This window comes from Camelina sativa, chromosome 12 (genome assembly GCF_030686135.1).
Source record: "Camelina sativa cultivar CO46 ecotype springtype chromosome 12, ASM3068613v1".
Taxonomy (NCBI): domain Eukaryota; kingdom Viridiplantae; phylum Streptophyta; class Magnoliopsida; order Brassicales; family Brassicaceae; genus Camelina; species Camelina sativa.
In genome coordinates, this window is record NC_141891.1 from 1,831,210 (window position 1) to 1,856,835 (window position 25,626).

At 34.6% G+C, this 25,626-nt stretch overlaps 4 protein-coding genes and 1 long non-coding RNA gene across 5 annotated transcripts; 4 read left to right on the plus strand and 1 right to left on the minus strand.

The window, feature by feature from the left end:
* Positions 1 to 564: 564 nt before the first annotated feature.
* On the plus strand, positions 565 to 5,394 carry LOC104733119 (3-epi-6-deoxocathasterone 23-monooxygenase CYP90C1-like). Its single transcript, XM_010452729.2, has 9 exons — positions 565 to 1,085; positions 2,488 to 2,812; positions 2,944 to 3,093; positions 3,201 to 3,473; positions 4,002 to 4,091; positions 4,184 to 4,262; positions 4,423 to 4,529; positions 4,660 to 4,790; positions 4,973 to 5,394. Exons 1-9 carry the CDS (start codon positions 844 to 846, stop codon positions 5,061 to 5,063), a joined length of 1,488 nt encoding a protein of 495 aa, XP_010451031.2. The 5' UTR covers positions 565 to 843; the 3' UTR covers positions 5,064 to 5,394.
* A 3,764-nt stretch (positions 5,395 to 9,158) lies between these two features.
* On the plus strand, positions 9,159 to 9,781 carry LOC147930109 (uncharacterized). The gene is made up of 2 exons (XR_015573961.1): positions 9,159 to 9,267; positions 9,344 to 9,781. It is a non-coding gene; the product is annotated as an uncharacterized LOC147930109 (long non-coding RNA).
* A 1,572-nt stretch (positions 9,782 to 11,353) lies between these two features.
* On the minus strand, positions 11,354 to 12,007 carry LOC104729549 (glycine-rich RNA-binding protein 7-like). Its single transcript, XM_010448499.3, has 2 exons — positions 11,801 to 12,007; positions 11,354 to 11,711 (listed from the first exon to the last, which is right to left on the minus strand). The coding sequence occupies exons 1-2, from the start codon at positions 11,912 to 11,914 to the stop codon at positions 11,466 to 11,468; spliced, it is 360 nt and encodes a 119-aa protein (XP_010446801.1). The 5' UTR covers positions 11,915 to 12,007; the 3' UTR covers positions 11,354 to 11,465.
* Positions 12,008 to 17,311: 5,304 nt separating this feature from the next.
* On the plus strand, positions 17,312 to 22,425 carry LOC104729552 (beta-galactosidase 3). Its single transcript, XM_010448505.3, has 18 exons — positions 17,312 to 18,259; positions 18,399 to 18,494; positions 18,577 to 18,689; positions 18,808 to 18,874; positions 18,991 to 19,083; positions 19,201 to 19,344; positions 19,469 to 19,557; positions 19,657 to 19,762; positions 19,878 to 19,965; positions 20,059 to 20,177; positions 20,282 to 20,446; positions 20,537 to 20,715; positions 20,804 to 20,913; positions 20,994 to 21,103; positions 21,200 to 21,310; positions 21,402 to 21,515; positions 21,606 to 22,145; positions 22,232 to 22,425. Exons 1-18 carry the CDS (start codon positions 18,074 to 18,076, stop codon positions 22,370 to 22,372), a joined length of 2,571 nt encoding a protein of 856 aa, XP_010446807.1. The 5' UTR covers positions 17,312 to 18,073; the 3' UTR covers positions 22,373 to 22,425.
* Positions 22,426 to 23,300: 875 nt separating this feature from the next.
* On the plus strand, positions 23,301 to 25,472 carry LOC104729551 (purple acid phosphatase 25-like). Its single transcript, XM_010448504.2, has 7 exons — positions 23,301 to 23,502; positions 23,613 to 23,828; positions 23,943 to 24,054; positions 24,142 to 24,368; positions 24,460 to 24,598; positions 24,691 to 25,033; positions 25,125 to 25,472. Exons 1-7 carry the CDS (start codon positions 23,344 to 23,346, stop codon positions 25,324 to 25,326), a joined length of 1,398 nt encoding a protein of 465 aa, XP_010446806.2. The 5' UTR covers positions 23,301 to 23,343; the 3' UTR covers positions 25,327 to 25,472.
* Positions 25,473 to 25,626: the final 154 nt, after the last annotated feature.

Here is a 25,626-nt window from a genome sequence, read left to right on the forward strand (position 1 = left end):
TGATTTGTGTAAATTTTACAAATTCTATGTTATTCAATCATGGATTAAAATCTCCTGAAATCCACTGTTATTGAACTAATGATTTAAAAATCTATCTTAAAATCTATTGTTATTTAAAATAGTTGGTAGATTTGGATTTTCATGATTTTTAGGAGTTATGGAAAATTTGAGAGGATTTCTTTAGTTAAAAATACAGAAATCTAAATCTTATGGTTTTAGTTATTAAAATAACAAATACTATGTATAACTAAAATTCAGTTCGTTATTACTAATTCATGCAATTCTTTAGATATATATACATGTGAAAATCGAATTATGACTAAATAGATATGTCCAAATGTTGCTAACTAAATAAATTGTCATTAATGCTTACTAAATTGTTGAGATGTATATTGTAACTTCAAGATTATAGTAAAAAATAGTAACAATTTATGATGATTTCTTAACTTGAATATATATATATACACATATTGTACTAAATTGTTTTAAAAGTTTTTAAAAGACAATAAATGTATATTAATATATTTACTATATAGTTGAGAGGCAGGTAAAAGTGGATTTTATAATATCATTAATTCCTCTGTTTTGCCCACATTGACAATGACATCACCATAGCTTTAGCTCTTCAAATATTTATTCTCTCACTTCCTCTTCCTGCATGGTTTTTGAGGATTGAGAAACCATTTTCTGTTGGAAACCTTCTTACAATTCTCTTTTTTTTGTCAATTTTGGCTACATCCACATGTGCTTAGGCATATCCTTAGATTTTTTTGGTGTACGTATCCTCCGCTAAGAAGAGAACTTTTCTGGTCACCGGAAAATATTTCTTGGCCTTTTGATTTCATGGACTATTGGGTTGCTGGTTTCTTGGTTTTGACGGCCGGAATACTTCTCCGTCCATGGTTCTGGTTTCGTCTAAGAGAATCTAAAAAGAAAGATGGAGGAGATGAACAAGAAGAGAAGAAGAAGAAGGGAATGATTCCAAAGGGGAGCTTAGGCTGGCCGCTGATCGGAGAAACCCTAAACTTCATCGCTTGTGGTTATTCTTCTCGGCCGGTTACCTTCATGGAAAAACGAAAATCTTTGTAAGTCTCTTTTTTCTATTAAATTCTTTTAACCAGAAAATAAGAAAAGTCGTTTTCTATCAAATCTTATTATAATATAAACTAAACTTTTTTATATCGAATTCAAAAGAGACAATTCAAAATTGATTTGTATCCCTTAATTACGTCTGCTTAGTTACTAGTTAGGGTCGTCTTTTTGTTCTTTATAATTCAATTGTCCTGCATGCCTAGTGCCTATTTCCAACTATATATTCAGTATAGTAACCCTAGAGAACTAACTTTTTTGTTTCTTCATCTAAACATAAATTACTAACAAAATTTACAACAGAAAATTAAGAACTATTTTTGTAAAAATATAACTAACTGATCTCTTTTTAAGTAGTTATATATAGTAATGATGATTTTAAGAAAAATACAAATAAATCTATTGGAGATGCGAATAGTTAAACTTGAACTCTTTGACATAACATAATTTTTCACCTTATATTATATATAAAAAAGGACTGACAAAACCAAGCTGTCTTCATGTTCTTGGCCGTATACAACAGCAAAATAGTTTAAGCGTGTGTGTGTTTTTTTTTTTTTGGGATGATTGAGTTCACTACATTTCATGTGTCATCTTTATCTCTTCTGTTTACTAGTATATTAGTTTCCTATGTTATTATTATTTTAGTATGCACTAAACATCTTTCTTGTGTTCTTCTGCTATTCATTATTATTTCTTGTATGCTAATAAAATTTTTAAAATGGGTCCTCTTGAATACCCACTGATTTATCCTTTACCTTATTGTATATATTTTTTTCTTAAATCAGACACCTTCACGTTTTTTTCCACCATAATATAATTTTCATGATGATATATCCGTTGATTCTTTATCTTCGGTATCGCTCGCTAGTCTTAGATATACGAACACTAGCACATTAATATCGAGTTATCGTCTATACTTTTTTTTTTTTTTTGGTTAAAGAAGAAGAACCTCGGGATGTTCGAGGGGAAGATATATCATTAGTATATAAAAGGGCAGCAAATAGACATGGATGAAATGTTTCTTTTTGTAGCCATACACCATTCGCCTACTTCTCTCGTAGACTTCACCTTTCCATTTAATTCACCATTCATTTAAGCCGAAGGGATGTGTATATAACTGTGCATATACCAAACCCATACAACAAAAGAAATTTCTCACTACGAAATGTATTATTATCTCATATAGTTTTTTTGAAAAAAATATTTATTGTACACGAAATCTAGTTTAGTACATTATTTGTCAAGACCATTAGCTAGAATGGATAATTTATTGTACACGAAATCTAGTTTAGCGTAAAGTTTTCATGGAAACGTAATACCGGATTTGAATTCAGATGAGGTAGAATTAGTTCTATGTTTCTTACCGAAATCTTGTTACATCTTAACTATTTTTAGATACGGAAAGGTGTTCAAGACGAACATAATAGGGACACCAATCATAGTATCAACTGACGCAGAGGTCAACAAAGTGGTGCTCCAAAACCACGGGAACATATTTGTCCCTGCATACCCTAAATCAATCACCGAATTACTAGGAGAAAACTCTATTCTCAGCATCAATGGACCTCACCAAAAAAGGCTTCACACGCTCATTAGCGCCTTCCTCAGATCTCCTCACCTTAAAGACCGGATCACTCGAGACATCGAGACCTCAGTTTGTCTCACTTTGGCTTCTTGGGCTCAACTTCCTTTGGTTCATGTTCAAGATGAGATCAAAAAGGTATTTGTCTTTGAAAGTATACGTGCTTACAAACAACTTGGTCACACGTTATGTCTAGTTGAATACTTGAATCATGTACAAGTATAACAAATTTTGATTCGTATAACGTTTTTTTGTTGTTGTTTTTTTAGATGACGTTCGAGATATTAGTTAAAGTGCTGATGAGCACAGCCCCTGGTGAAGATTTGGACATTCTCAAACTTGAGTTCGAAGAATTCATCAAGGGTTTAATTTGTATTCCCATCAAATTCCCAGGAACTAGACTCTATAAATCCCTAAAGGTAAATTATATATTCCTTATATTACATGAGCACATGAGTATTTTGATTACATTTTGTTAGTGTGCAATTCTCTAGCTAGGGTTTAATATGTGCAATCAATCATGCAGGCGAAAGAGAGATTAATAAAGATGGTTAAAAAGGTTGTGGAGGAGAGACAAGTGGCGGCGGGTACGACGGCGTCTCCGGCGAATGACGTGGTGGATGTGCTTTTAAGAGATGTTAGTGACGGTGATGATTCAGAGAAGCAATATCAGCCGTCGGATTTCGTCAGCGGAAAGATCGTAGAGATGATAATACCCGGAGAGGAAACAATGCCAACGGCGATGACCTTGGCTGTCAAATTCCTAAGTGACAATCCCGTCGCCTTAGCCAAACTCGTGGTACGTCTTTTTTTTTGGATGTACACATTACACAACTTGTTGTTTATACAACAACAGATTACACGTGTGTGTCTTAATGCAAAATTTGCCGACGTCTGTGGACCGTAAGATTGATTAGATGTTTGTCTTATTGAGGAGATTTCAACGGCTGAGATTTATATAGTTTTCGAATCGGTGGGGTCAGTTTGACTTTTGTATCCGTGGTCGCTGTCGAAAGTCTTTACAGACGAGACACACGAGTACACACAACACACACGTGTGTGAAGGGAGGTGACACGTGAGAGTATTATAGACGTAGGATTAAAAAGCGGAGTGGACGGCTGTCAGAAGAGGACGATTTGTAATTAAACGCCTTTGTCTGTACGAGCGACCACACCGCCTGACAAAAAATAGCGTTTCGCGTCACAGAAACGCTTTGTTTTCAACGCCATTCATGTTTTCAATCAAAACGCATTATTTTTTATTGCGTTTTTTTTTTTGTTTTTACTGCTTTTCCCCATTTTAATTATTTTTTGATGGTAATTGTAGGAGGAGAATATGGAGATGAAGAGGCGGAAATTGGAATCGGGTGAAGTATACAATTGGACTGATTATATGTCTCTCTCTTTTACTCAAAATGTAAGTATTTTTTATTTTTACTTTTTCACAAAAAAATTACCACCTTGATATAGAGAAAATAAAATATTGACGTTTTCAAAATACAAACACAGGTGATAAACGAAACGCTGAGAATGGCTAACATCATTAACGGAGTGTGGAGGAAGGCTCTCAAAGATGTTGAAATTAAAGGTAAAACAAAGTTAGTTATATTGATCGATCTGAATTGTTTAGATTTTATTAGATCATATGCTTATACATTTTGTGATGAAAGGTGTTATTGAATTTTGATGATAATGAATATATTTTCCTAAGAAAATTAAATATAAATATTGGTGGGAATGAATGGCAGGTTACTTGATACCAAAAGGATGGGGTGTATTGGCATCATTCATATCGGTTCACATGGATGAAGACATTTATGAGAATCCCTATCAATTCGATCCGTGGAGATGGGACGTACGTCACTTCTTTTTCCTATAATCTTTCACACTTCTCTTCCTCTGATTTACTTTAGCTTCTTCTTATAGCACTCAACTACTTATACAGTTATACTTAAGTTTCATTAATCAATTATATTGTGTAACAGAGGATTAATGGATCGGCAAACAGCAGTAATTGCTTCACACCCTTTGGCGGTGGGCAAAGGCTATGTCCTGGTTTAGAACTGTCGAAGCTCGAGATAGCCATCTTTCTTCACCACCTCGTCACCCGGTACAGGTAAACCGATCATGCCTTTAAATTTGAACCATGGTCTAAATTTTTTGTAAGGTGTTATTCCGTCCACAAGTCACAGTGTCACACACATGACACATACTATACCAAATCTGAACCGAGACATGAATGTCGATTAAATTGTCATATTTTACGATTATATGATACTAATTGTTAATTACATGTAGTTGGACGGCTGAGGAAGACGAGATCGTGTCATTTCCAACGGTGAAGATGAAGCGGAGGCTCCCCATCCGAGTGGCTATGGTTCCCATCTAAGTTGAAAATCATTAATAGATCCCTTAAAAGAACAGAACTGTTTGTGCGAAAGGAAGCAGAGAAGTATAACAAAATTATTTTATTTAAAATAGCAGCGAAGAGAAGCAAACAAAGAAGATTGGTGGGTAAGATAGAAAGAGCCATACGTACAGCTAGTGATGGCTCAGAGATCATGAGAGATTCTAATTGTATTTTTGTTTGTCATGTCAAATTATAAGCGTTGGTTAGGTTGTCCCTTTCTCTTTTATTTATCGTACCAAACGCAAGTTGAGATATGATTCCAAATATATATATATGGCTGATTGATAGATGTGCATAATGTTAATATAAACCTATGTGTCGTCTCTATCTACATTTGTTTTATGCTCGGTAAATCTTAGACAGATCGAACCTATATATCTAAAAGAATCGTAATTGTCATGTAAAATATAGTGTGGTTACTGAAATAAATCCACGGAATATCGATGTGTTGTCTCGATCGATAATGTGATAATTACTGAACTGTATACTTCGACCGACGACATATGATACAGAGTATATATAATAACAACGTATACGACATGTTATATGATATGATATGATGTGGTATTAAAAGAGTATAATAATTTGGTGGGTGATAATGAGATCGAGTAAATTGAAATTTATGACGGCCATAGTAAGGACAATATACCATGCACGAAAGACGAAACAGGTCCATGGGGAAAACACGTGCATGTTGTTTACGTCGACCCACCTTATAATTATTTCCATTATTATCGAATTTGTGGAGCCTTTTTATATATGTCATCTTCGACACCGCCGATTTTCATCATTATTATTTTATTTATTTATTTTGTTTACTTACAATATGGGTTTATTCGTATGCTTTCTGTTATGTTAGTGTTCGGTACGAATATATTATTAGTCTTTAACCAAAAAAGAAAAAACTGTTCATTTTTGTTTCAAACTATCAGTTGTAGAGGTAATGTACCAGGGTTTGAATATCAACTTTGCATCAATAAGCAAAACATCATTTAAGTAATTCTAACACGTCAGCAACGGAGAGAGTGTCACATGTCTATCCTATTAAAAGCAAACAGACATAAACTTAAAAGGAATACGAAACATCTTTCATGATTTTTTTTTTTTTTTAGTATCACAAAAAGTTTTAGTATTTACATAAAAATTTAGAGATGCTTAGAACATGTCCCAAGAAAATAGATGGATCACCAAAAGACAAAAGGGCATCCGGAGTGAATCAAAGCGCCACTTTTTTCTCTTAGTGTAAACCATGAATGTATGAGTATATAGTTTAGGCATTACAATTTTATCAATAGTTTGAAGAGTTGCAGCAGTGATAGAGAAATATTGGTTAATATTATAGAGAAATTTATGAAAGTTTGTCTCTAAATAAATAAAATTTTATTTATAAAGAAGATTGAGGTTTTGTTCAATATCAAATGGAAGATAGTTGAATAAAATTGTAGAATGTTGGTTTAGAAAAATACAAAGACAAAGAGAAGGATAGTTGAATAAATACATAACTGTTGGTTTTCATATTCTAATATTTATAAGTTGTCAAAAAGAAAACTGAATTAAATTCTCGTTAAAAACCAAATTCTAGAGTTATATTCAAAAAATTGAAGAGCTAACATGAAATGAAGATGTCTATCTTAACTATATCTATTAAACATTTAGCCAAGCTGTAATTCTTGATAAAAGAAAATGTTAGTGTTTCATAGTATTTAATTGAGAAGCTTATTAAATATAAATACATCTAAATATTTAAGCTTTTTTTTTTGAATGAATGTAAAATTTATTCAACCAAAAAACTTTGTTACAAAATATGCATCCTTAGATCAAGCTTTCATTTAAAATAATTTCTTTTGAAATTTTAGACAAAAATTATAAAATGTTTAAATCTCTCAAAACAAAGTTGTTCATGCATGTATCTAATAATTCAATTATAAAATAAAAAAAACATATGTAAAGTATTAAAACAATCAACGTCAAATTATATTTTTTAAGATTTCCACAACTAAAAAAAAAACTAAAAAAAACTCTACATTAATATGAGGCAATATAGAGTATAAGTCCGCGCATAGCGTCAGACCATCCACAATGGCGTGGATTTGGCCCGTCCCCAATATTTATTGGATTTAAATTTAAATGAAAAAAGCCCAATATCTGAAAAACGGTTCTTATTTGGGGACGTTTTTTTACCGTCCTCTTCGCCACGTGTAGCCGTGTGATTTGTTCTCGAATAAGCTAGGTCTAAAAAAAATGTATTCGGGAGACAAAATCATCCCGAGTTCTTTCTTCTCCCTCTTGACGGCGACCACGAAGGCGATTCGATCCTCCACGACGTTCTGTTCTTTTCACCGGAAAATCTTGCCAGATTAACGAAGCCGATCTTCTGTCGCATCCGAAGCCGGTCCGATCTTCAATACCTAAGACGTCCAGCGGTTCGATCTTCTCTCCCGAAGCGATCTGTCCCTGTCACCCGAAGCTTGTCCGGCGGTTCGAGCTTCTCTCCCGATGATATCCGTCTAAATAAGGTTAGTCTTCTTCCCACTACATGAGATTTAACCTTGATTGGCGCCGATTATCGAATTAGGGTTAGGGATTTGGGATTATCGAATTAGGGTTAGATAATTAGGGTTTGCGAATTAGGGTAATTGAATTAGGGTTATTCAATTAGGGTTAATTAATTGGGGTTATTGAATTAGGGTTATTGATTTAGGGATATTGAATTAGGGTAAATGATTTAGGTTATGTTTCTTTGGTGTTTTTTTTGTTTTTTTCATTTGTTCGATGGATCGTTATGTCTCTGTGTGAAGATCGAGTTGTGTCTGTGTCGTTTGTCCTTTGCTGTAGTTGTTGATCTTATAAACATGTTTGTGTCTTGGTCAAAATTTTTTTAAAACATTGAGTATCGTTAAACTTTGGTTTTTTTTTCTTAAATGTTAAAGGATCATCATCTTTGTGTCTCGGTCTATTTTTTTAACATTGAGATAGGTTAAATTTTTTTTTATCAAGGTTTTCAATTTGGTGATTGTTGTGTCATTGGTATGGTTGGTAAAATGTTTTTGACATTGATTTTGATACAACTTTTGGTTGATTAAGATAGTCATTGTCATTCGTATGATTTTTGGATAAATTTTTTTAACAATGTCATTCGTATGATGTCTCGCATTGATTCGTATGGTTGTGTTTTTTTTTAGGTTTCTCATTTGGTAGTTGTAATGTTTACTTGTAATAAATTGGTAGCATTGTTGTGTAGTTGGTTGTATTTAATTTTAGTGTTGTTTGTTCATAGTTTCTTGTTTAATTTGGTAGTTGTAATGTGTACTTGTCATAAATTGTGATTAGACATTTGTTGTTTGGTCTTTAAGTTTTGATAGTTATTGCAAGTAAGGTTTTAAACCATAAATCTCTTTCATTTATCTTCCCTTTCTCACTTGTAAATGATATTCACTTCTCTTCTATACTCGCATCTCTTATCTTCGCATTCCTTCTCTTCTATACCCGCTTCTAATCTCTGCTTTTCTCTTCTCTTCTCTTCGCATTGATCATCTTCTATACCCGCTTCTCTTCTCTGCTCTTATCTTCTCTTCTCCTCGCATTCCTTCTCTTCCTTATCCGTTTCTTCCTATGGATTCTAATAATCCCTTCTTTCAGTCTTCTTCTTACTTCAACTTGCTTAACAGTCAAGAAGAAGGTGGTTTAAATGATAACTTTCATTGGGAAAGTTATCCACCTTCTGGACAGAGCTCACAACCTTCTCCTCACAGCTCCCAACCTTCTCCTCACAGCTCCCAACCTTCTCCTCACAGCTCGCAAGAAACACCAAAAGAGCGCAAGGAGAGAAAGACATGGACACCTGCTGATGATGAAGTCTTGATCTCCGCATGGCTCAACACTTCAAAAGATCCCATCGTTGCAAATCAACAAAAGGGAGGAAGCTTCTGGAGCAGGATTCAAAAATACTATTGTGACACTCCTCACGCTAGAAACGGTGGGGAACAGATGCTGGTGACACATTGCAAGCAGCGTTGGCACAAGATAAATGACCATACTAACAAGTTCTGTGCCGCATTCGCATTGATTCGTTGGATGAAGCAGAGTCGAGGCAATACCCACCTCAACCGGAGGTGGAGCATGGATTCCCGAAGGAATGTTATTGTGGTGCGAAGCCTTTTTTAACCAACTGCTACAACAGAAGGTATGTGATGAAGTATAAGTTTAAATAAAGTATAAGTGTAAGTTTCGTATACGTACTAACTCCTTATTTATTGCAGGTTCTTCACATGTCCAAATGTCGATGATGGTGAGATGCATATTCACAAGTGGTGGGATGTGGCTGTAATGGAGGAGTTGAGGGACAGTGATAGACGATATGAAGTGATGGCTGAGAAGGTAGATTACTTAACCTTGTTCAATGATGAGAGTAACGCAACTGAACAGAAACTGGTAAGGTTGGAGAATGTAGTTAATGAGATATGTAAGGAAAATAAGTTAAGAAAATTTACTGATTTGCTGGTTGTAGGTGTAATCATCATTTTCACATGTATTTTGTTCATGTTGGTGTAATGATTTACACGGGTACTTGTTGTTTTCTTATCATGTATGTTGTTTTGTTTTGGTCTCTCACGGGTATTACATGTATTTTGACTACGGACGTGTTGGTCTCTGTCACGGGTACTTGTTGTTGGTGTAATCATGTATGTTCTTTTGTTTTGGTCTCTCACGGGTTACAAACTGGAACTCCACTATATATATGATAACTCACACCAAACACGACCAAACCAACAACACAAGTCATTTCTTTATCTTCCTTTCTTCATAACCAAAGTAGCAACTCATTTCATCAAATAAGATCAAAGCAACAAAATACTTAAGACGTCCTACACAGGAGGATCTACAAAGACTACTCTTTCAGAATGAACAGCGTGGATTTCCCGGGATGATTGGTAGCATTGACTGTATGCATTGGGGGTGGAAGAATTGTCCCACGGCTTGGAAAGGCATGTATTCACGGTCAACCGGAAAACCTACAATTGTGTTGGAAGCAGTAGCTTCGTATGACCTCTGGATATGGCATGCCTTTTTTGGAGCTCCAGGTACTATGAACGATCTTAATATTCTTGATCGATCTAATGTTTTTGATGACATAATAACCGGTCAAGCTCCGGAAGTCAACTTTGTTGTCAACGGAAGGGAGTACAACTTGGCGTACTATCTCACTGATGGTATTTATCCAAATTGGGCAACTTTTATTCAATCAATCCGACTTCCACAAGGTAGGAAAAAATCTCTCTTTTCTAAAAAACAAGAAGCTGTTAGGAAAGATGTTGAGCGTGCCTTTGGAGTCTTGCAAGCTAGATTCGCCGTTATTAAAAATCCGTCTCGTTTATGGGATAAAAACAAAATGGCAAATGTAATAAGATCATGCATAATACTCCATAATATGATTGTCGAAGACGAACGACATACATACAGTTACCGAAACATTATTTCTGAATTTCAACACGGAGAACATGTGGATCAAACATTTACCGTTGGTGCCGCCGGTGTGGGTTCAAATATCAGCAGTACGATTACTCGTCAAACAAGACTTCGGGATAAACAAGCTCATGATCAACTAAAACATGATTTGATTGAGCATATTTGGACAAACTTTGGACATCTTCCGGATAATGAAGTTTGATTTTAAAATTTCTATGAGTTGAATAAAATGTTTGTTTTGGTTTTGATGTTTTTATGTTATATTTTTAATGTTATTAATTTCTAAATTGTATGTTTTTGTATTTTCTTTCTTTAAATAATTAATCTTTAAACTTTCAAAATAATATTATTTTATTTGGGGGACCAAACCCAAATACACACCAATGCTCCTACTAAAAATAAGAAACCCTCAAAATATTAGTATTAAATGTGGGGGACCAAAAAAAGTCCCACACCATTGTGGATGGTCTCAATATTCATCTAGTATATATAGTTTGAGGTAAATCTCTTAAACTCACTCCCAAAAACAGCTCAACAGAAGAAGTTTGCCTCATATATATATATTGTCCAAAGTATATTAATCTTTCCCATGTGGGACTCTAACAAAATGGCATGTAAGTATCATTTCGTAATTCATAAAAAAAAAAATTTAAGTTCAGGATATTTAATTTTTATGCCTCCATATGATACTTGGAGAATGGTGATGATAATGGTTACAATTTATTATTTCAAAATTAAATATATATATTTTAATCATGTCAATATTTTAATCATGTCAATAATTAAATAAAAGAGAGACTATATGAATAAACTTCTCAAGTACTACTTTATTCAAAGCACCAACCTTCCATAAATATTGATTGATTATTACTGGTTACAAAGAGCCTTATTTCTTATATAACCATATTTTATTTTCTAAACCCTTTTTGAACCAACATGTCCACCACGACGACGACTCCTCCGAGATGAGTGAGACTCTTGCACATTAATGGTCTTTAACCCGAGCTTCTGACCGTTCATTCCTTTGATGGCATCCTTCATGCATTTCTCATCTTTGAAACTAACAAATCCATATACCTTTCTCGTTATTGTAAAGATCGGAAGCTCACATTCGTAGTCGTTTTCATAATCATAATAGATATCATCTCTTTCGTAAACGACCTGCCAAGCAAAGGAAGAAAAAAAGAAAATTATAGATGAATCAAGAATTTTAATACCAATGCGGGAAAAGTGAAAAAAGATTATCGAACATTAGAATCTATAACGTCGCCAAACTGAAAAAATGCATTCTCGAGATCTTTTTCTTCTGTGTCCGACTCCAGGTTGCCAACATAGCATGTGAATTCAACATTTGTGGAAGCCATTTGCTAAAGAGAGATGAAAGACAAGTGATGGTTTCTAAGTTTTAAGTAAACTAAAGAAATAACGATTTGAGAGTGTGATGGGTAAGAAATAATTCAGTCAATTTATAGAAGAGGTGAGAGGTTTAATTCTTTAGATAATTTATGCATGTGGTGGTAAATGACTAAATGCTTTTTTTTTTTTTTGAAACAAGTGTCCGTTGTTGGAACTAGTTTTTAGTTTTTCCCAAGTGATATGATTAGTGGAATGTGACAGGTTAAATTTTAATTTGTCTTGGTCATTGAATTTGATTGTTTTTCCAATGAAAGTCAAACGAAACCTTTAATTTTTTAATTGTACTAGTTCAAATCGGCTTTCGGGAATTTTTGAATTTGAAATTGGGAAATGGGAAGCAAGACACGCATTAACCTAAGTATTTTACAAATCCCTAAAGTGAACTTTTTTGATGTGTCTAAAACAACTCAAGCAACGTAAACATAGATAATTTCTCACTTGAGATTTTATTTTTCATGAATTATGCAAATATGAAGTTTTATTTTGTTATATTTCCCATGATAATTAGTTGTCTAAACTAGTTTATCATAGCGACTAAAAAAAGGAAGAAAGGACTATGCATAGGAAAATAATATAAAAGCATTGAGAAAAAAAAAAAAAAAAACAAAGGGAAAATAATAAATAATTAAACAAGAAATCATGAGGATGCATCAATGGTACTATACGTAAGTTACCCTTAATTAATGGTGGGGAAAGAACGCCTGATAAAGTGATTAGTCTGAACTCTGAATTTATGATGGGCCAATATATTTGACCTTAAGCCCACGCTTAGCTCATATACGGCCCCATGGTTTCCCACGTTTTATATATCTAACCAATTTTCACTCTCGAGCTTATTATGATGATGGATCGAGATAAAAAATAATAAGATTCCAAAACATATGCTACATTAAAAGAAATTATAGTCAGAAACTCGCACCCGTAACTAAGCATCTATGTGTGAAAACTTGAAATGATAAGTGATAACTGAAATATTAGTAATTTACTAAACATCTACAACCTTGTAAATTTTATATATAAACTAATAAACAAGTTCGATTACGATATATATAAGTATCTCGATCGTGGGCTCTCGACCAAACGGGCAGCAAGTGATTTAAACTTGTAAATGATTAAACATATAACTGCATTTCTTAAACTAAGTGATTATGGTGAATATTAGTGTCTAACTGTCTATATATCCCCAGCAGACAATAAATAGTATATCTTTGTAAGTATACTATAATTTAAGGCTATTATTGCTACGTGCTTATATATGTCTCTTTGTGTGGTCAATTCGACCATCGGTCTCGATGACTATGTTCAACGGCATGGTCCGCCCGTATCATGTTTTTCTTTTTTTGCATGACCAAACAACAAATGCTAGAGATAATGTTAAATAATTATGTAATGTTTGATTACGGACCATTGGAGAGAAATAAACAATATAATGGCTTACGATATTTAAATTAAATATGAAATTGTGCTCTTTAATAATGACTCCACTAAGGTCATAAACATAAATATCGTTAATGACCGTTATTATATTCATTTCATGCAAAGACTTTGTCTAACAAAGATAAACCAATTTATAGATGTTATCATAACATATCATTAATTGTGTTTTATTTTGCTGAACGAATGTTTTGTGCGTCGCATTGATGCACTATATGATTTATTTTTGATACTTAAACCTTTGATTAATGTTTATGCTTTCAAGTTTCAACCAAGCAAAAAAAAAATCCTATATATATATTTCATATAGTATTTTTTTTTACTAGTTCAACTAGGTATAATCATCATATGATTAATCTGTAGGATCGATCGTTTATGTAAATATTTCTGCATCCTCAGATTTGAGTGGTACTGTCATGAAACCATCAACACTTAAATGTAATGTTTTTCCTCGAAACATAAATGAGTCCTTTGATGTGGGGATCTATACTATCTATGATTGACTCAACTCAAACATGTGAAGTACTAGATGATGGATTCTTATTTATGAAGCAAGCTGTGGTAACATTGTAAATTTATTCGCCTTGGACAAAAAATAAACTCCATCAAAGTATACATATCAGTTTCCTTATATTGCATGTACTAACAAGTGGTCCATAAATATTGTTGTGATGGTATTAATAACGTACATCTAATATATTTAATGCAAGATCGAAAGATTTTATTCAGTCGACAGTTTCGTTATAAAAGTTTAGATTTCAATCAACAACAACGGTTAACCAAAACTAATCATTTGATGAGATGATGAGCTCAACGGTAAGCTTATAAACCAAAGGAAAGAAAAAAAAAGAAGAAGAAGTAGATCCTTTGATAACGGCAATTAGAATTTGTGATTTACAACATGTCTCATATGGTAAGCAATAATTATGTTTATAAATCATGATTGTAAACTCCTGTACTTCCATAATGTTGTAAAGGGCTGAATTTGCTCGTTTAAAGGTTTTTTTCTTTAACGAAAAGAGTTAGGAAAAAGAAACAACAAAAAAAAATGTCTAAAGCAGAAAGGAAAAAAAAGAGAGTTAAAAAGTTAAATAAAGCGAACATGAAAAGAATCGCTACGAAGAGAGTCAAAAGGCGCGAGAGTTAACTAACAACTAACGTGGCGTCAAATCAAGTCTCATGATCGATCCGACCGAGGTTCCTCTTTTACCGAGTGGTTAAAACAAGTTACAGTTACAGCGGCGTCAGTCAGTGAATCTAATTCTGTCTGATTACGTCCAGACGCGTGGGTGCGTGACGTTAAGCTCGCACCTTAAAAGAGAGTTTTTTTTTTTCTTGATTTTTCGGATACTTTAAATATACTTTAATTAGGATGTCTACACAATAATTACTAGCTGTAATATCATACGTACAGACAAATTGTGTTTATCTGTAGATAGTAGTAATAAGTTGATTGAGTTTGGTAGAATTTTCCATATCTAAGAAAACCCGATGCTTCAGGATATACCGAATAGTATAGATCTAGCGTTACAAATAGGTCGATATATAGAACAAGAATTAGCTTTATTAGTCTTGGGAACAAGCGAAGAATCGAAACTCCGACAGACGTAATCTCAATTAGCTGAGAGGCGTGTGAGTATAGCCTTTTTTTCTTCGAATAAATTATGCACTCCCATAACGCAAAAAAAAAACAAAAATATATAAATAGAATAAGAAACTTTACAACTCAGCGTAATAACGGATTCCGATTAACAGAGTGAGGAATCATGTGGCTCTCGAGAGTTCTACGCCAATGAGAATCAAACAAAAGGGACGGAAGTAAACGACGGTGTTGTAAGTGTGTGTGTGTGTGCGTGGTTAAGAAAAGGACAAACTCACACGAGACACGTGCAACCGAAGCTTTTGTCCCACGCGCCAAAGAGTTTCGTCTTTGTTCACACAGAACCAAGATGGGTGGTAACGAAGGTAGGAAGGACCTTGAAGCACCAACCTCCCGACGGCTAGACGAACCGACAATTGCGTTTACATGAAAATTACTGAATTGATTATTGATCCGACTATAGAGTCGTTGTTTAGAATTAGCATTGGAATATAGAAGACAACTCTATCACCATTAGAAAATGTTTCCTTTTTTTTTCTTTTCATTTTATATGAATGGAAGGAAGTTGATTTAAACAATTTCCAAAAACGGTTAATGAGTTAATCTTAGAGAACTTTTTTACCTTTGACAAAAAAGAGTAAGAGTCGGTGAAACTTTGGTGGGATCTAGTTGGTGTTATCTCTAACTAAAATCCAACCACCATTAGCATAAAAACAGGGTAAAAATTCAATCCACATAATACATGTAAAAAAGTACTAAACTCCAAAGTGTGAAGCAAGGAATTGAAGTGGCCTTGTCATATAGTTTTAGGTAAAGCGTAATGCGACTGCGTGCCGGTCTGCCCCCATTCATTTTTATTTGTATATGCTCTTCTTTTCCGTTTTCTCTCCGCACTTCACGTCGTCGAAGCCTTATTAGGGTTTAACCTCTCCCTTTTCTTATAGACTTTAAACATCACATGTGGACACCAAGACCTGGAGATCTTGACAATCAGCTTTATTTTCAACAACTAACTTAGATAGATTAATTAGTTAAACTAGCTTTATAATGAGACTTTGTTTTGACCACTTATAATTAGGTCCACTAATAGATTCGTATACAAACTATTAATTAAAATTCTCTTAGTTAGATTGGTTATTGTCCCATCGTATAAATAATATCAAGGATGATATTTTCTTAATTTCGAGGGAAAGTTTATATATTGGTATGTCGTTTGAACATGATTAAATTTGAATAAATTACACTACAAATCTACTATAACTATCACTACAATATGTTAAAACCCTTTTGAATGCATTACAAAAATATATCCAAAGTATGTCTATATGATATTCTCAAAAATCATATATATGAAACAAATAGAAGAAACATATTGGTTGTTGAACAAACGAATTAGAGAAAACACGATGTTTCAACAACAAAATTGGAAGTTTCCGACAATTAGAAAAGCTGATTGATATCATCGAATCCGCATCTGATTGCAAAATCTGACCAGAACTCGAAAACTAAAATAATAAATTTTGGGAATATAATTAAAAAAAACAAGAAGATAGCTTAAGTGAAAGTTGAATGTCGGACCGTACGTACCGGGAGAGTTGTTCTAAAGAACACACTTCTCTTTTTCTTTTTTCTTCCTGCGACAATTCCAACTGTTCACAGTTAAATTCGTAAGTTCCATAAAGACCCCTAGTCAAAATGTGAAGTCACGAGTCAAACCCATCAACGCAGACTACTGTCGGTGTCGGTGGGTGAATACTAGCGTATCATTATTTAGGGTAAAACTGGAATTTTCAACTCTCTGAACAAAATAGTGCATTCACATGTAGTATATTGTAAGGATTAATTTATCTTTTCTTTTTCTTTTGTTACTGTCTTCCGGCTAATCCCTTGATTAAGGAAGCATACTCTTAATTAAATCTCTAGTTGGGCTGATGAATTTGAACTTTCATCAGATCCAAGAACCTAACCAGTCTTCAAAGAAACTTACAAAACATATTGTAAAAATATACAGCACACAAGCAAATCTAGAAGGTTCATAACGCACCAAACGCTGCTTAATTAACCAGTTGGAGATCTTCGGTGGGGGGTTTTAATTATGTTTTTTTATAGTTTCGTTGTAAACTTATTATGGTTGTTCATTTATACATTTTTTTTTTCTTCCATCATAAATATTTTGATAGAAGTAGTCTCATATTAGCTAGGCCAAAGAAAACAACAAAAATAAAAGTTTGGAATAATGCGAATTTGGTGAATAGAATAGTATGGTAAAAAAGCCTGTGTACATATCAAAATGACAGGTATACTGTGATTTGGAGATTGGAAGTGGAAGACACATGTACGATGTGAATCCATTTCCGACGACTATCCCAAAAGACTCCTCCACTTCACTAATAATAAATCAATGTACTTTCACACGTACTCTGTCTTTAATTTTCTTCATATCACACTTAACTTTAAATAACCAAATCAAAATTTCAACATCTCTACTACTAATTGAATCTTCTTATATATCAAACCCAAAACAATAACATACCATCTTTACATTAAGGTAGTGAGTAATGACGCACTAGATATAATAAAATCAATCAAGAAAAAAAGAAGAAACTGAAGAAAAATATAGCGTGATTAGCTGCTTTTCAACTCAATCAACGTGCTTCTCTTTTGCCTTTTTCTCCTCCTAAAAATATCATTAATCAACTCACTTTTTTTTCTTCTTTTCTTTATATCTTCCCGTTATTTTTGTTTTTATTAATTTATTTCCGTTATAACATCGTAATATGATACTAATACTAAAACAGAAAAAAATAAATAAAATAAATGTGTAAAAATTGGTGGGAAAGCGTCGGTAGCTCACGGCCACGCAGTGATGATGCGAGTAGACACTTGTGAAGTGCAATAAAAACCCCTTCTTCTTCCTCTCTTTCTCCTTCGTCTTCTTCTTCCTCCTCTGTCTCTCCTTATTAAAAACCCTTTCTTTTTTTCACACAGAGAGCGACAACACATATCCAGAAGAAGAAGCTTCCTTGTTGAACTCCTCCTTTTTCTTCTTGTTGTTGTCTGTGAAGAAGGGTAAATGTGGGGAATGGGGAGTGGAGATTCAGCTTCTCGAATGATTCTATGGCTATGCTTAGGGTTTTTGATTCTAGGCGTTGGATTTGTGCAATGCGGAGTTACTTATGACCGTAAAGCACTTTTAATTAATGGGCAGAGACGAATCCTCTTCTCTGGCTCCATACATTACCCTCGCAGCACTCCTGATGTAAGTTTCAACTTAAAGCCCTTTACTTTGAGGGTTTATCACAAAAAAAAACCCTAACTTTGTTTCTTTCTTTGTTCTGTTTTTTTTATCAATTAGTTTTTTCAATTGTTAACAGTTTTATTCTGGTGTTGTTTTATAGATGTGGGAAGGTTTGATTCAGAAGGCGAAAGATGGAGGTGTTGATGTGATTGAGACTTACGTTTTCTGGAACCTCCATGAGCCTTCTCCTGGAAAAGTACAAACTTTTTTCTTACTTTTCTTCATTCAATTATGTTACTCTTTTCTTTGAATATTGATGGTTCCTTTCTTCTTCTCAGTACGATTTTGAAGGGAGGAATGATTTGGTGAGATTTGTGAAGACGATACACAAAGCTGGTTTATATGCTCATCTTCGAATCGGACCTTATGTTTGCGCCGAGTGGAATTTTGGGTAAAATTACTATAAAGTTCCTTTCTTGCCTCTAGATTTGGTTACATATGTGTGTGTATGTTTACAGTTACTGTTTCTGTTCACTAAAGTTTTTGTTTTTTACTTGGCAAATGACCAGAGGATTCCCTGTTTGGCTCAAGTATGTTCCAGGAATCAGTTTCAGAACTGATAATGAGCCTTTCAAGGTTTGTTTTGAGTTTCCATTATCCAATTTTTACCATCTCAAAGCATTTACTTGATTAGAAGCTCTGTAGATAAGACTTATTTTTAGATATTAATGTTGTTGAGATAATGTTTGCAGAGAGCTATGCAAGGATTTACAGAGAGAATTGTTGAGCTGATGAAGAGTGAGAACTTGTTTGAGTCTCAGGGTGGTCCCATTATCCTTTCTCAGGTAAAAACTTTTAACTGAACAGGCTAATACTCTGATTAGTGATCATGCTGAGTTATGTTTATTAGTGATCTATGTAAGTTAATATTAATAGAAAGGCGTCTTTTTATTTTACTGTAGATTGAAAACGAGTATGGAAGACAAGGACAGTTATTGGGCGCTGAAGGTCACAACTACATGACTTGGGCTGCTAAAATGGCTATAGCAACTGAGACTGGTGTCCCGTGGGTTATGTGCAAAGAAGACGATGCCCCTGACCCTGTGGTGAGTTTCTTGATTGCATAAGCTTTCTAATAAGTTAGTAAGTGTTAGTTAGTTAATTGGTCTGGAGCTGGTGAATTTCTTTGACTTTGAACAATGGACTCAAACTTATTGGTTTTGGTAACAGATAAACACATGCAACGGTTTCTACTGTGATTCATTTGCTCCGAACAAGCCATACAAGCCTTTGATATGGACGGAGGCATGGAGTGGCTGGTACAGATTCTCATTTGATTTCACTTTATATGTGTACATGGTTTTATCATCTGCCAATATGTAACTTTTTAACCCTGTAAACTGGAAATGCATTATCAGGTTCACTGAGTTCGGTGGGCCAATGCACCGTAGACCAGTTCAGGATCTGGCGTTTGCCGTTGCACGTTTCATACAAAAAGGAGGATCCTTTGTTAACTACTACATGGTATGTATACTTAAGCAACTTGGTTTATCATCTAGCACCTAACACTATAAGATTTGGTTATCATCAACATCGAGCATCTTAAAATGGAAGATTCATTGTCATTTCTTGGGAACAGTATCATGGAGGAACTAACTTCGGAAGAACAGCCGGAGGTCCCTTTGTCACCACCAGCTATGATTATGATGCTCCGATTGATGAATATGGTAAGGGCAGGAAACAAACAAAAGTGCCTACACATTAATGGAATATAAGGCCTTCCTTATGTACTAATTGAGTGGTTGTTTAATGCTAAATAGGTTTAATCAGACAACCTAAATATGGTCATCTAAAGGAGCTCCACAGAGCTATCAAGATGTGTGAAAAAGCTCTGGTTTCAGCTGATCCTGTTGAAACATCATTAGGAAACAAGCAACAGGTAATAAATGCATTTATCATGATAGGTTCGTTTTGGTTAAGTTGTAGAAATGTTCTGTAGCTTTTACTAAAGTATGTCCCTCTTTTCTTACTTTATTTTCACAGGCTCATGTATACTCTTCAGAATCAGGAGATTGTTCAGCTTTCCTTGCAAACTATGATACAGAGTCCGCAGCAAGAGTATTGTTCAACAACGTTCATTATAACTTACCTCCTTGGTCAATCAGTATTCTTCCTGACTGTAGAAATGCAGTCTTCAATACTGCAAAGGTAAGTGTATATGATTGTTCTGAGACTGGGGATTGTGGTTCCTGTTTATGATTTTTCTGAAACTTGTGCATTTCTCTTCTTTGATTGCAGGTTGGAGTTCAAACATCACAGATGGAAATGTTGCCGACAAACACAAAGAATTTCCAGTGGCAGAGTTATTTGGAAGATCTGTCTTCTCTAGATGACAGCTCTACATTCACTACTCATGGACTCTTGGAACAGATAAATGTCACACGGGACACAAGCGATTATCTTTGGTACATGACCAGGTAAAGAAAACCACATGCTATCTCATTAGACGTAACTTTCCATAGCTTCAATGTGATTCTCTAATAAACATCTTGAATTTGTATGCAGTGTTGATATCAAAGAAACTGAATCATTCTTGCATGGAGGAGAGCTACCAACTCTCATTATTCAATCTACAGGCCACGCCGTGCATATATTTGTCAATGGACAGCTTTCGGGTATGGTTCTTCCAATAGTTTGGCCCATTAACTTCCCATAGAGAGTTTCTGATATGCAAACTTATATATATGAATTGCAGGTTCTGCCTTCGGAACAAGGCAAAACAGGAGATTCACTTATCAGGGAAAGATCAATCTGCATTCTGGAACTAACAAAATTGCTTTGCTGAGTGTTGCTGTTGGATTACCAGTTAATATTCTTTTTTTCTCGCCAGCTTTCTAAGTTGTTTTTCATTTTTCTCTTTTCCTGATGCTTTTGTTATTATTGTTTTTTCCGTTTATGAAGAATGTGGGTGGACACTTTGAGTCATGGAACACTGGAATCTTGGGTCCAGTGGCATTGCACGGGTTGAGTCAAGGGAAAAGGGATTTGTCATGGCAAAAATGGACATACCAGGTAACTTATCTTATCCGTCTTGTTTCCATAAAAATTCTATCTCTTGGTTTCCATTTTTACAACGTTGAGTTGTTTAACTTGTTATTATCAGGTGGGGCTGAAAGGTGAAGCTATGAATCTTGCATTTCCAACCAACACTCCCTCTTTTGGGTGGATGGATGCGTCCTTAACTGTACAGAAGCCTCAACCTTTGACATGGCACAAGGTTAGATTGAATGAATCGCAACTTGACACGCTGTTATCGGAAATTGGAATCTGACTGAACTAACGGAATTGTTGTTGTTTTGTATCACAGACTTATTTTGATGCACCTGAAGGAAACGAGCCGCTTGCTTTGGACATGGAAGGAATGGGAAAAGGTCAGATTTGGGTGAACGGTGAGAGCATTGGGAGATACTGGACAGCATTTGCGACTGGTGACTGTGGTCATTGTAGCTACACCGGAACATATAAACCAAACAAATGCCAAACCGGCTGTGGTCAACCTACACAAAGATGGTACCATGTTCCGAGATCATGGTTAAAGCCGAGCCAAAATCTGTTGGTTATATTCGAGGAGCTTGGTGGAAACCCATCAACCATCTCTTTGGTCAAAAGATCAGTATCCGGAGTTTGTGCTGAAGTTTCTGAATATCACCCTAATATCAAGAACTGGCAAATCGAAAGCTATGGAAAAGGACAGACATTTCATAGACCTAAGGTTCATTTGAAATGTAGTCCAGGTCAAGCTATTGCATCTATTAAATTTGCAAGCTTTGGGACTCCTTTAGGAACCTGCGGGAGTTACCAACAAGGAGAGTGTCATGCCACTACCTCATACGCTATCTTAGAGAGGGTAAAAGACTGAACTTTTTACATAGATAACATTGCAATCAGACTTTTTTATTTTATATAACCAAGGTGTGTTTTGTTATAATGCAGAAGTGTGTAGGGAAAGCGAGATGCGCAGTGACGATCTCCAACAGCAATTTCGGGAAGGACCCTTGTCCGAATGTGCTGAAACGGTTGACGGTTGAAGCAGTTTGTGCCCCAGAGACATCTGTAACCACTTGGAGACCTTAAAGACAACCATTGAGCGAGCCATTTGACTACAAAATGTATAACCAAACAATACAGAGAGAGAGGAGAAGAAAACAAATGTAAGCTGTGTTAAAATGTGTGCGTGTGTGTGTGTGTTTAAACAATTCCGGGTTTAGAGTAGGTTGAGTTAGGTAAGAGAGAAGAGAGTCTGTAGAGTTCTGATGGGTCTCGGGCAATTCCGGGTCTTGTCAAAAAACATTCTGGCCACCGGTCACCACCGACCATTTTAACCGGTTATGGAGACCGGGACCATTAGGTCTGAATGAAGTCAGGTTTAAGGTTTGGTTTGATTTGTCTTTGTAATCAACAAAAGAAGGTTCAGGTTTAGGAGAAAGGAGATCCTATTGTGAACCTTTTTTTCTTTCAAACGTCTTTGTCGTTTCACTTTCCTAATTTAGTTCAAGTTTTCTTTAGCATAAAAAATTGTGGAATTTTTATTTTAATACTATTAAGCAAATATGATTTATGCAATTACAGAATTTTTACAGAATGTTGTCAAAAAAAGAATTTTTACAGAAATTTTGTTTTATATTATAAATTACAGAATTTTTTACACAATTACAGAATTTTTTTTTATAATATAAATAAAATATGATATACGCAATATGATTTGATATTTATCCAATAATGTTTTGGAGATTCTAATATCATATTTGATTATTGGTATTTGAATCTACTAATATCCAATAATGTTATGGAGATTCTAATATCATATCTAAGCAATGTTTATAAAAAATCACTTCAATCTTTTCCTATTAGAATTAGAATTTGAATCTTTTCCTATCTATTATTACTCCCAAAAGAAACAATATTCTTTAAAATTCAACTTTATCTCTTCTTTTGAAAAAAAGAAAAAAAACCTTGATTAAGTTGTATATATACGAATACGATACCATACATCCTTAATGAGAAACAAACAAACTCAAGCAAGACTCTTGCAGCAGCGATCAAGTATGAGGATGAACATAGTTATACTTGCTTTTGTGTTCCTAAACATTACCACCGTGATCCACGGTGGTATAACGAGCAAATTTGTTCGACAAGCTCAACCATCAAACGAGATGCCTCTCTCAACTTTTCCATCTCCGGCTGGTCACAATGCGCCTGAACAGGTTTATATTTCTTAGTTGTGTCTAACAGTTTGAAATTACGTTTCTTTTGAACCATGTACGTCGTCATCATCTATGTTTATTGTATTGACAATTCGAACCCTTGGCTCTAGGTCCATATCGTTCAAGGAGATTACAATGGACGTGGCATCATCATCTCGTGGGTAACACCGTTAAATCTAGCTAATTCTAACGTCGTTACTTACTGGAAGACCGTTGATGGCGACGTGAAGCCAGAAAAGAAGAGAACTCATGCCTCCACATCGTCTTACCGATTCTATGACTATACTTCTGGCTTTCTTCATCACGCCACCATTAAAGGACTCGAGGTTTGTGCTAATTTAATTTGTATAACTTAGCTTGTCAACCAAATAACAACATTACTTTTTTTTTGTTCTGTTTTAAAGACTTTGATAAAATCTCTTTCTTGTATTACACGGCAGTACGATACCAAGTACATCTATGAAGTTGGTAGTAATGAAACCGTTAGACAATTCAACTTTACTACTCCTCCAAAGGTTGGACCAGACGTTCCATACACATTCGGCATTATTGGTACTTATTTTTCTTTTACAAAAGCTAGATTTCATTACTACTTCCAAATCGATGTATCTAATATATACATTGTGTGTGTCCGTACAGGTGATCTTGGACAAACTTATGCTTCTAACGAGACATTGTATCATTACATGTCAAACCCTAAAGGACAAGCCGTTCTTTTTCCTGGAGATTTATCTTACGCAGACAACCACCCGAACCATGACCAACGAAAGTGGGATTCTTGGGGAAGATTTGTAGAGCCTTGTGCTGCTTACCAACCCTTCATCTATGCTGCCGGCAACCACGAAGTTGATTTTGTCCCAAACATAGTGAGTTTATATCATAATTCTCTCAAATATAGCTTTTTTTTTTTTTTAATAACTAGTTTCAGTTTTAAGAACTTTTTTGAATCTAAATTAGGGAGAGCCTCATGCCTTCAAGCCCTTTATTCACCGTTACCATAACTCCTACAAAGCTTCGAAGAGTATTTCTCCTCTTTGGTTCTCTATTAGACGTGCCTCTGCTCACATCATCGTCTTCTCTTCTTACTCTGCCTACGGTAATTAACACGCAACATCATTAGGATTTTTGAATGTTATTATTATTATTATTATTATTTTTTGTATAACATATTGTTATTCGTATCTTTAGGAAAATACACACCTCAATACGTGTGGCTCGAGCAAGAGTTGAAGAAGGTGAACAGAGAAGAGACTCCGTGGTTGATTGTCATGGTTCACGCGCCGTGGTATAACAGCAACAACTACCATTACATGGAAGGTGAAAGCATGAGAGTAATGTTTGAGCCGTGGTTTGTTAACAACAAAGTTGATTTGGTTATATCCGGTCACGTCCATTCTTATGAGAGATCCCACCGTATCTCCAATATCAAATATAACATCACCAATGCCTTGAGCTCTCCTGTGAAAGATCCTTCTGCCCCGATTTACATCACTATAGGAGATGGAGGAAACATTGAAGGAATTGCAAATAGGTAACAACCCATATTATTATGTTTAATATTTTTGTTGTTTTATGGTGATATGAAACTAAGACTTGTTTTGATTTTTTTTTTTTTTTTGTAGTTTTACTGATCCGCCACCAAGTTATTCAGCGTATAGAGAAGCTAGTTTTGGTCATGCGGTTTTGGATATTTTGAATAGAACTCATGCGTTATACACATGGCATAGAAATCAAGATAATGAACCTGTGGCCGCTGACTCAATTATGTTACATAACAGACATTTTTTCCCGGTGGAAGAATTGACATCCGACAATAGGGTCTGAAGTTGGTTTTGTTTAGAGTTTTTTTTTTCTTTCTATTTAGATTGATTATTTGGTTTGTTTTTTTTTTTTTTTGGATTTTTGGTGTTTTTTATATAAACTTGTATTAAATTTTAATTAGAGTTTGTGTTGGATTTTTACTCCAAAAATGCCTCGGATCAGTTTCAACAATGAGTTATAGATATAGACTTCGCATTGGTCGTGATCAAAGAAAATGCTATATGGGACGACATTTATTTTAGAAAATAATATTTAAAATTACATAATTATAATATTGGGTTATATAGGCTTATAGCATATTTG

Excerpts from the sequence above, each read along its gene's own strand:
- LOC104733119 (XM_010452729.2), top strand. The coding sequence starts at position 844 with ATGGACTATTGGGTTGCTGGTTTCTTGGTTTTGACGGCCGGAATACTT. Across the intron at positions 3,474-4,001 it reads TCGCCTTAGCCAAACTCGTG|GAGGAGAATATGGAGATGAA; the intron begins GTACGTCTTTTT and ends TGGTAATTGTAG. Across the intron at positions 4,092-4,183 it reads CTCTCTCTTTTACTCAAAAT|GTGATAAACGAAACGCTGAG; the intron begins GTAAGTATTTTT and ends ATACAAACACAG.
- LOC104729549 (XM_010448499.3), bottom strand. The coding sequence starts at position 11,914 with ATGGCTTCCACAAATGTTGAATTCACATGCTATGTTGGCAACCTGGAG. Across the intron at positions 11,712-11,800 it reads GCGACGTTATAGATTCTAAT|GTCGTTTACGAAAGAGATGA; the intron begins GTTCGATAATCT and ends TTTGCTTGGCAG.
- LOC104729552 (XM_010448505.3), top strand. The coding sequence starts at position 18,074 with ATGTGGGGAATGGGGAGTGGAGATTCAGCTTCTCGAATGATTCTATGG. Across the intron at positions 19,345-19,468 it reads ACGATGCCCCTGACCCTGTG|ATAAACACATGCAACGGTTT; the intron begins GTGAGTTTCTTG and ends TTTTGGTAACAG. Across the intron at positions 21,516-21,605 it reads AACCTTTGACATGGCACAAG|ACTTATTTTGATGCACCTGA; the intron begins GTTAGATTGAAT and ends TTTGTATCACAG.
- LOC104729551 (XM_010448504.2), top strand. The coding sequence starts at position 23,344 with ATGAGGATGAACATAGTTATACTTGCTTTTGTGTTCCTAAACATTACC. Across the intron at positions 23,829-23,942 it reads CCACCATTAAAGGACTCGAG|TACGATACCAAGTACATCTA; the intron begins GTTTGTGCTAAT and ends ATTACACGGCAG. Across the intron at positions 25,034-25,124 it reads ATTGAAGGAATTGCAAATAG|TTTTACTGATCCGCCACCAA; the intron begins GTAACAACCCAT and ends TTTTTTTTGTAG.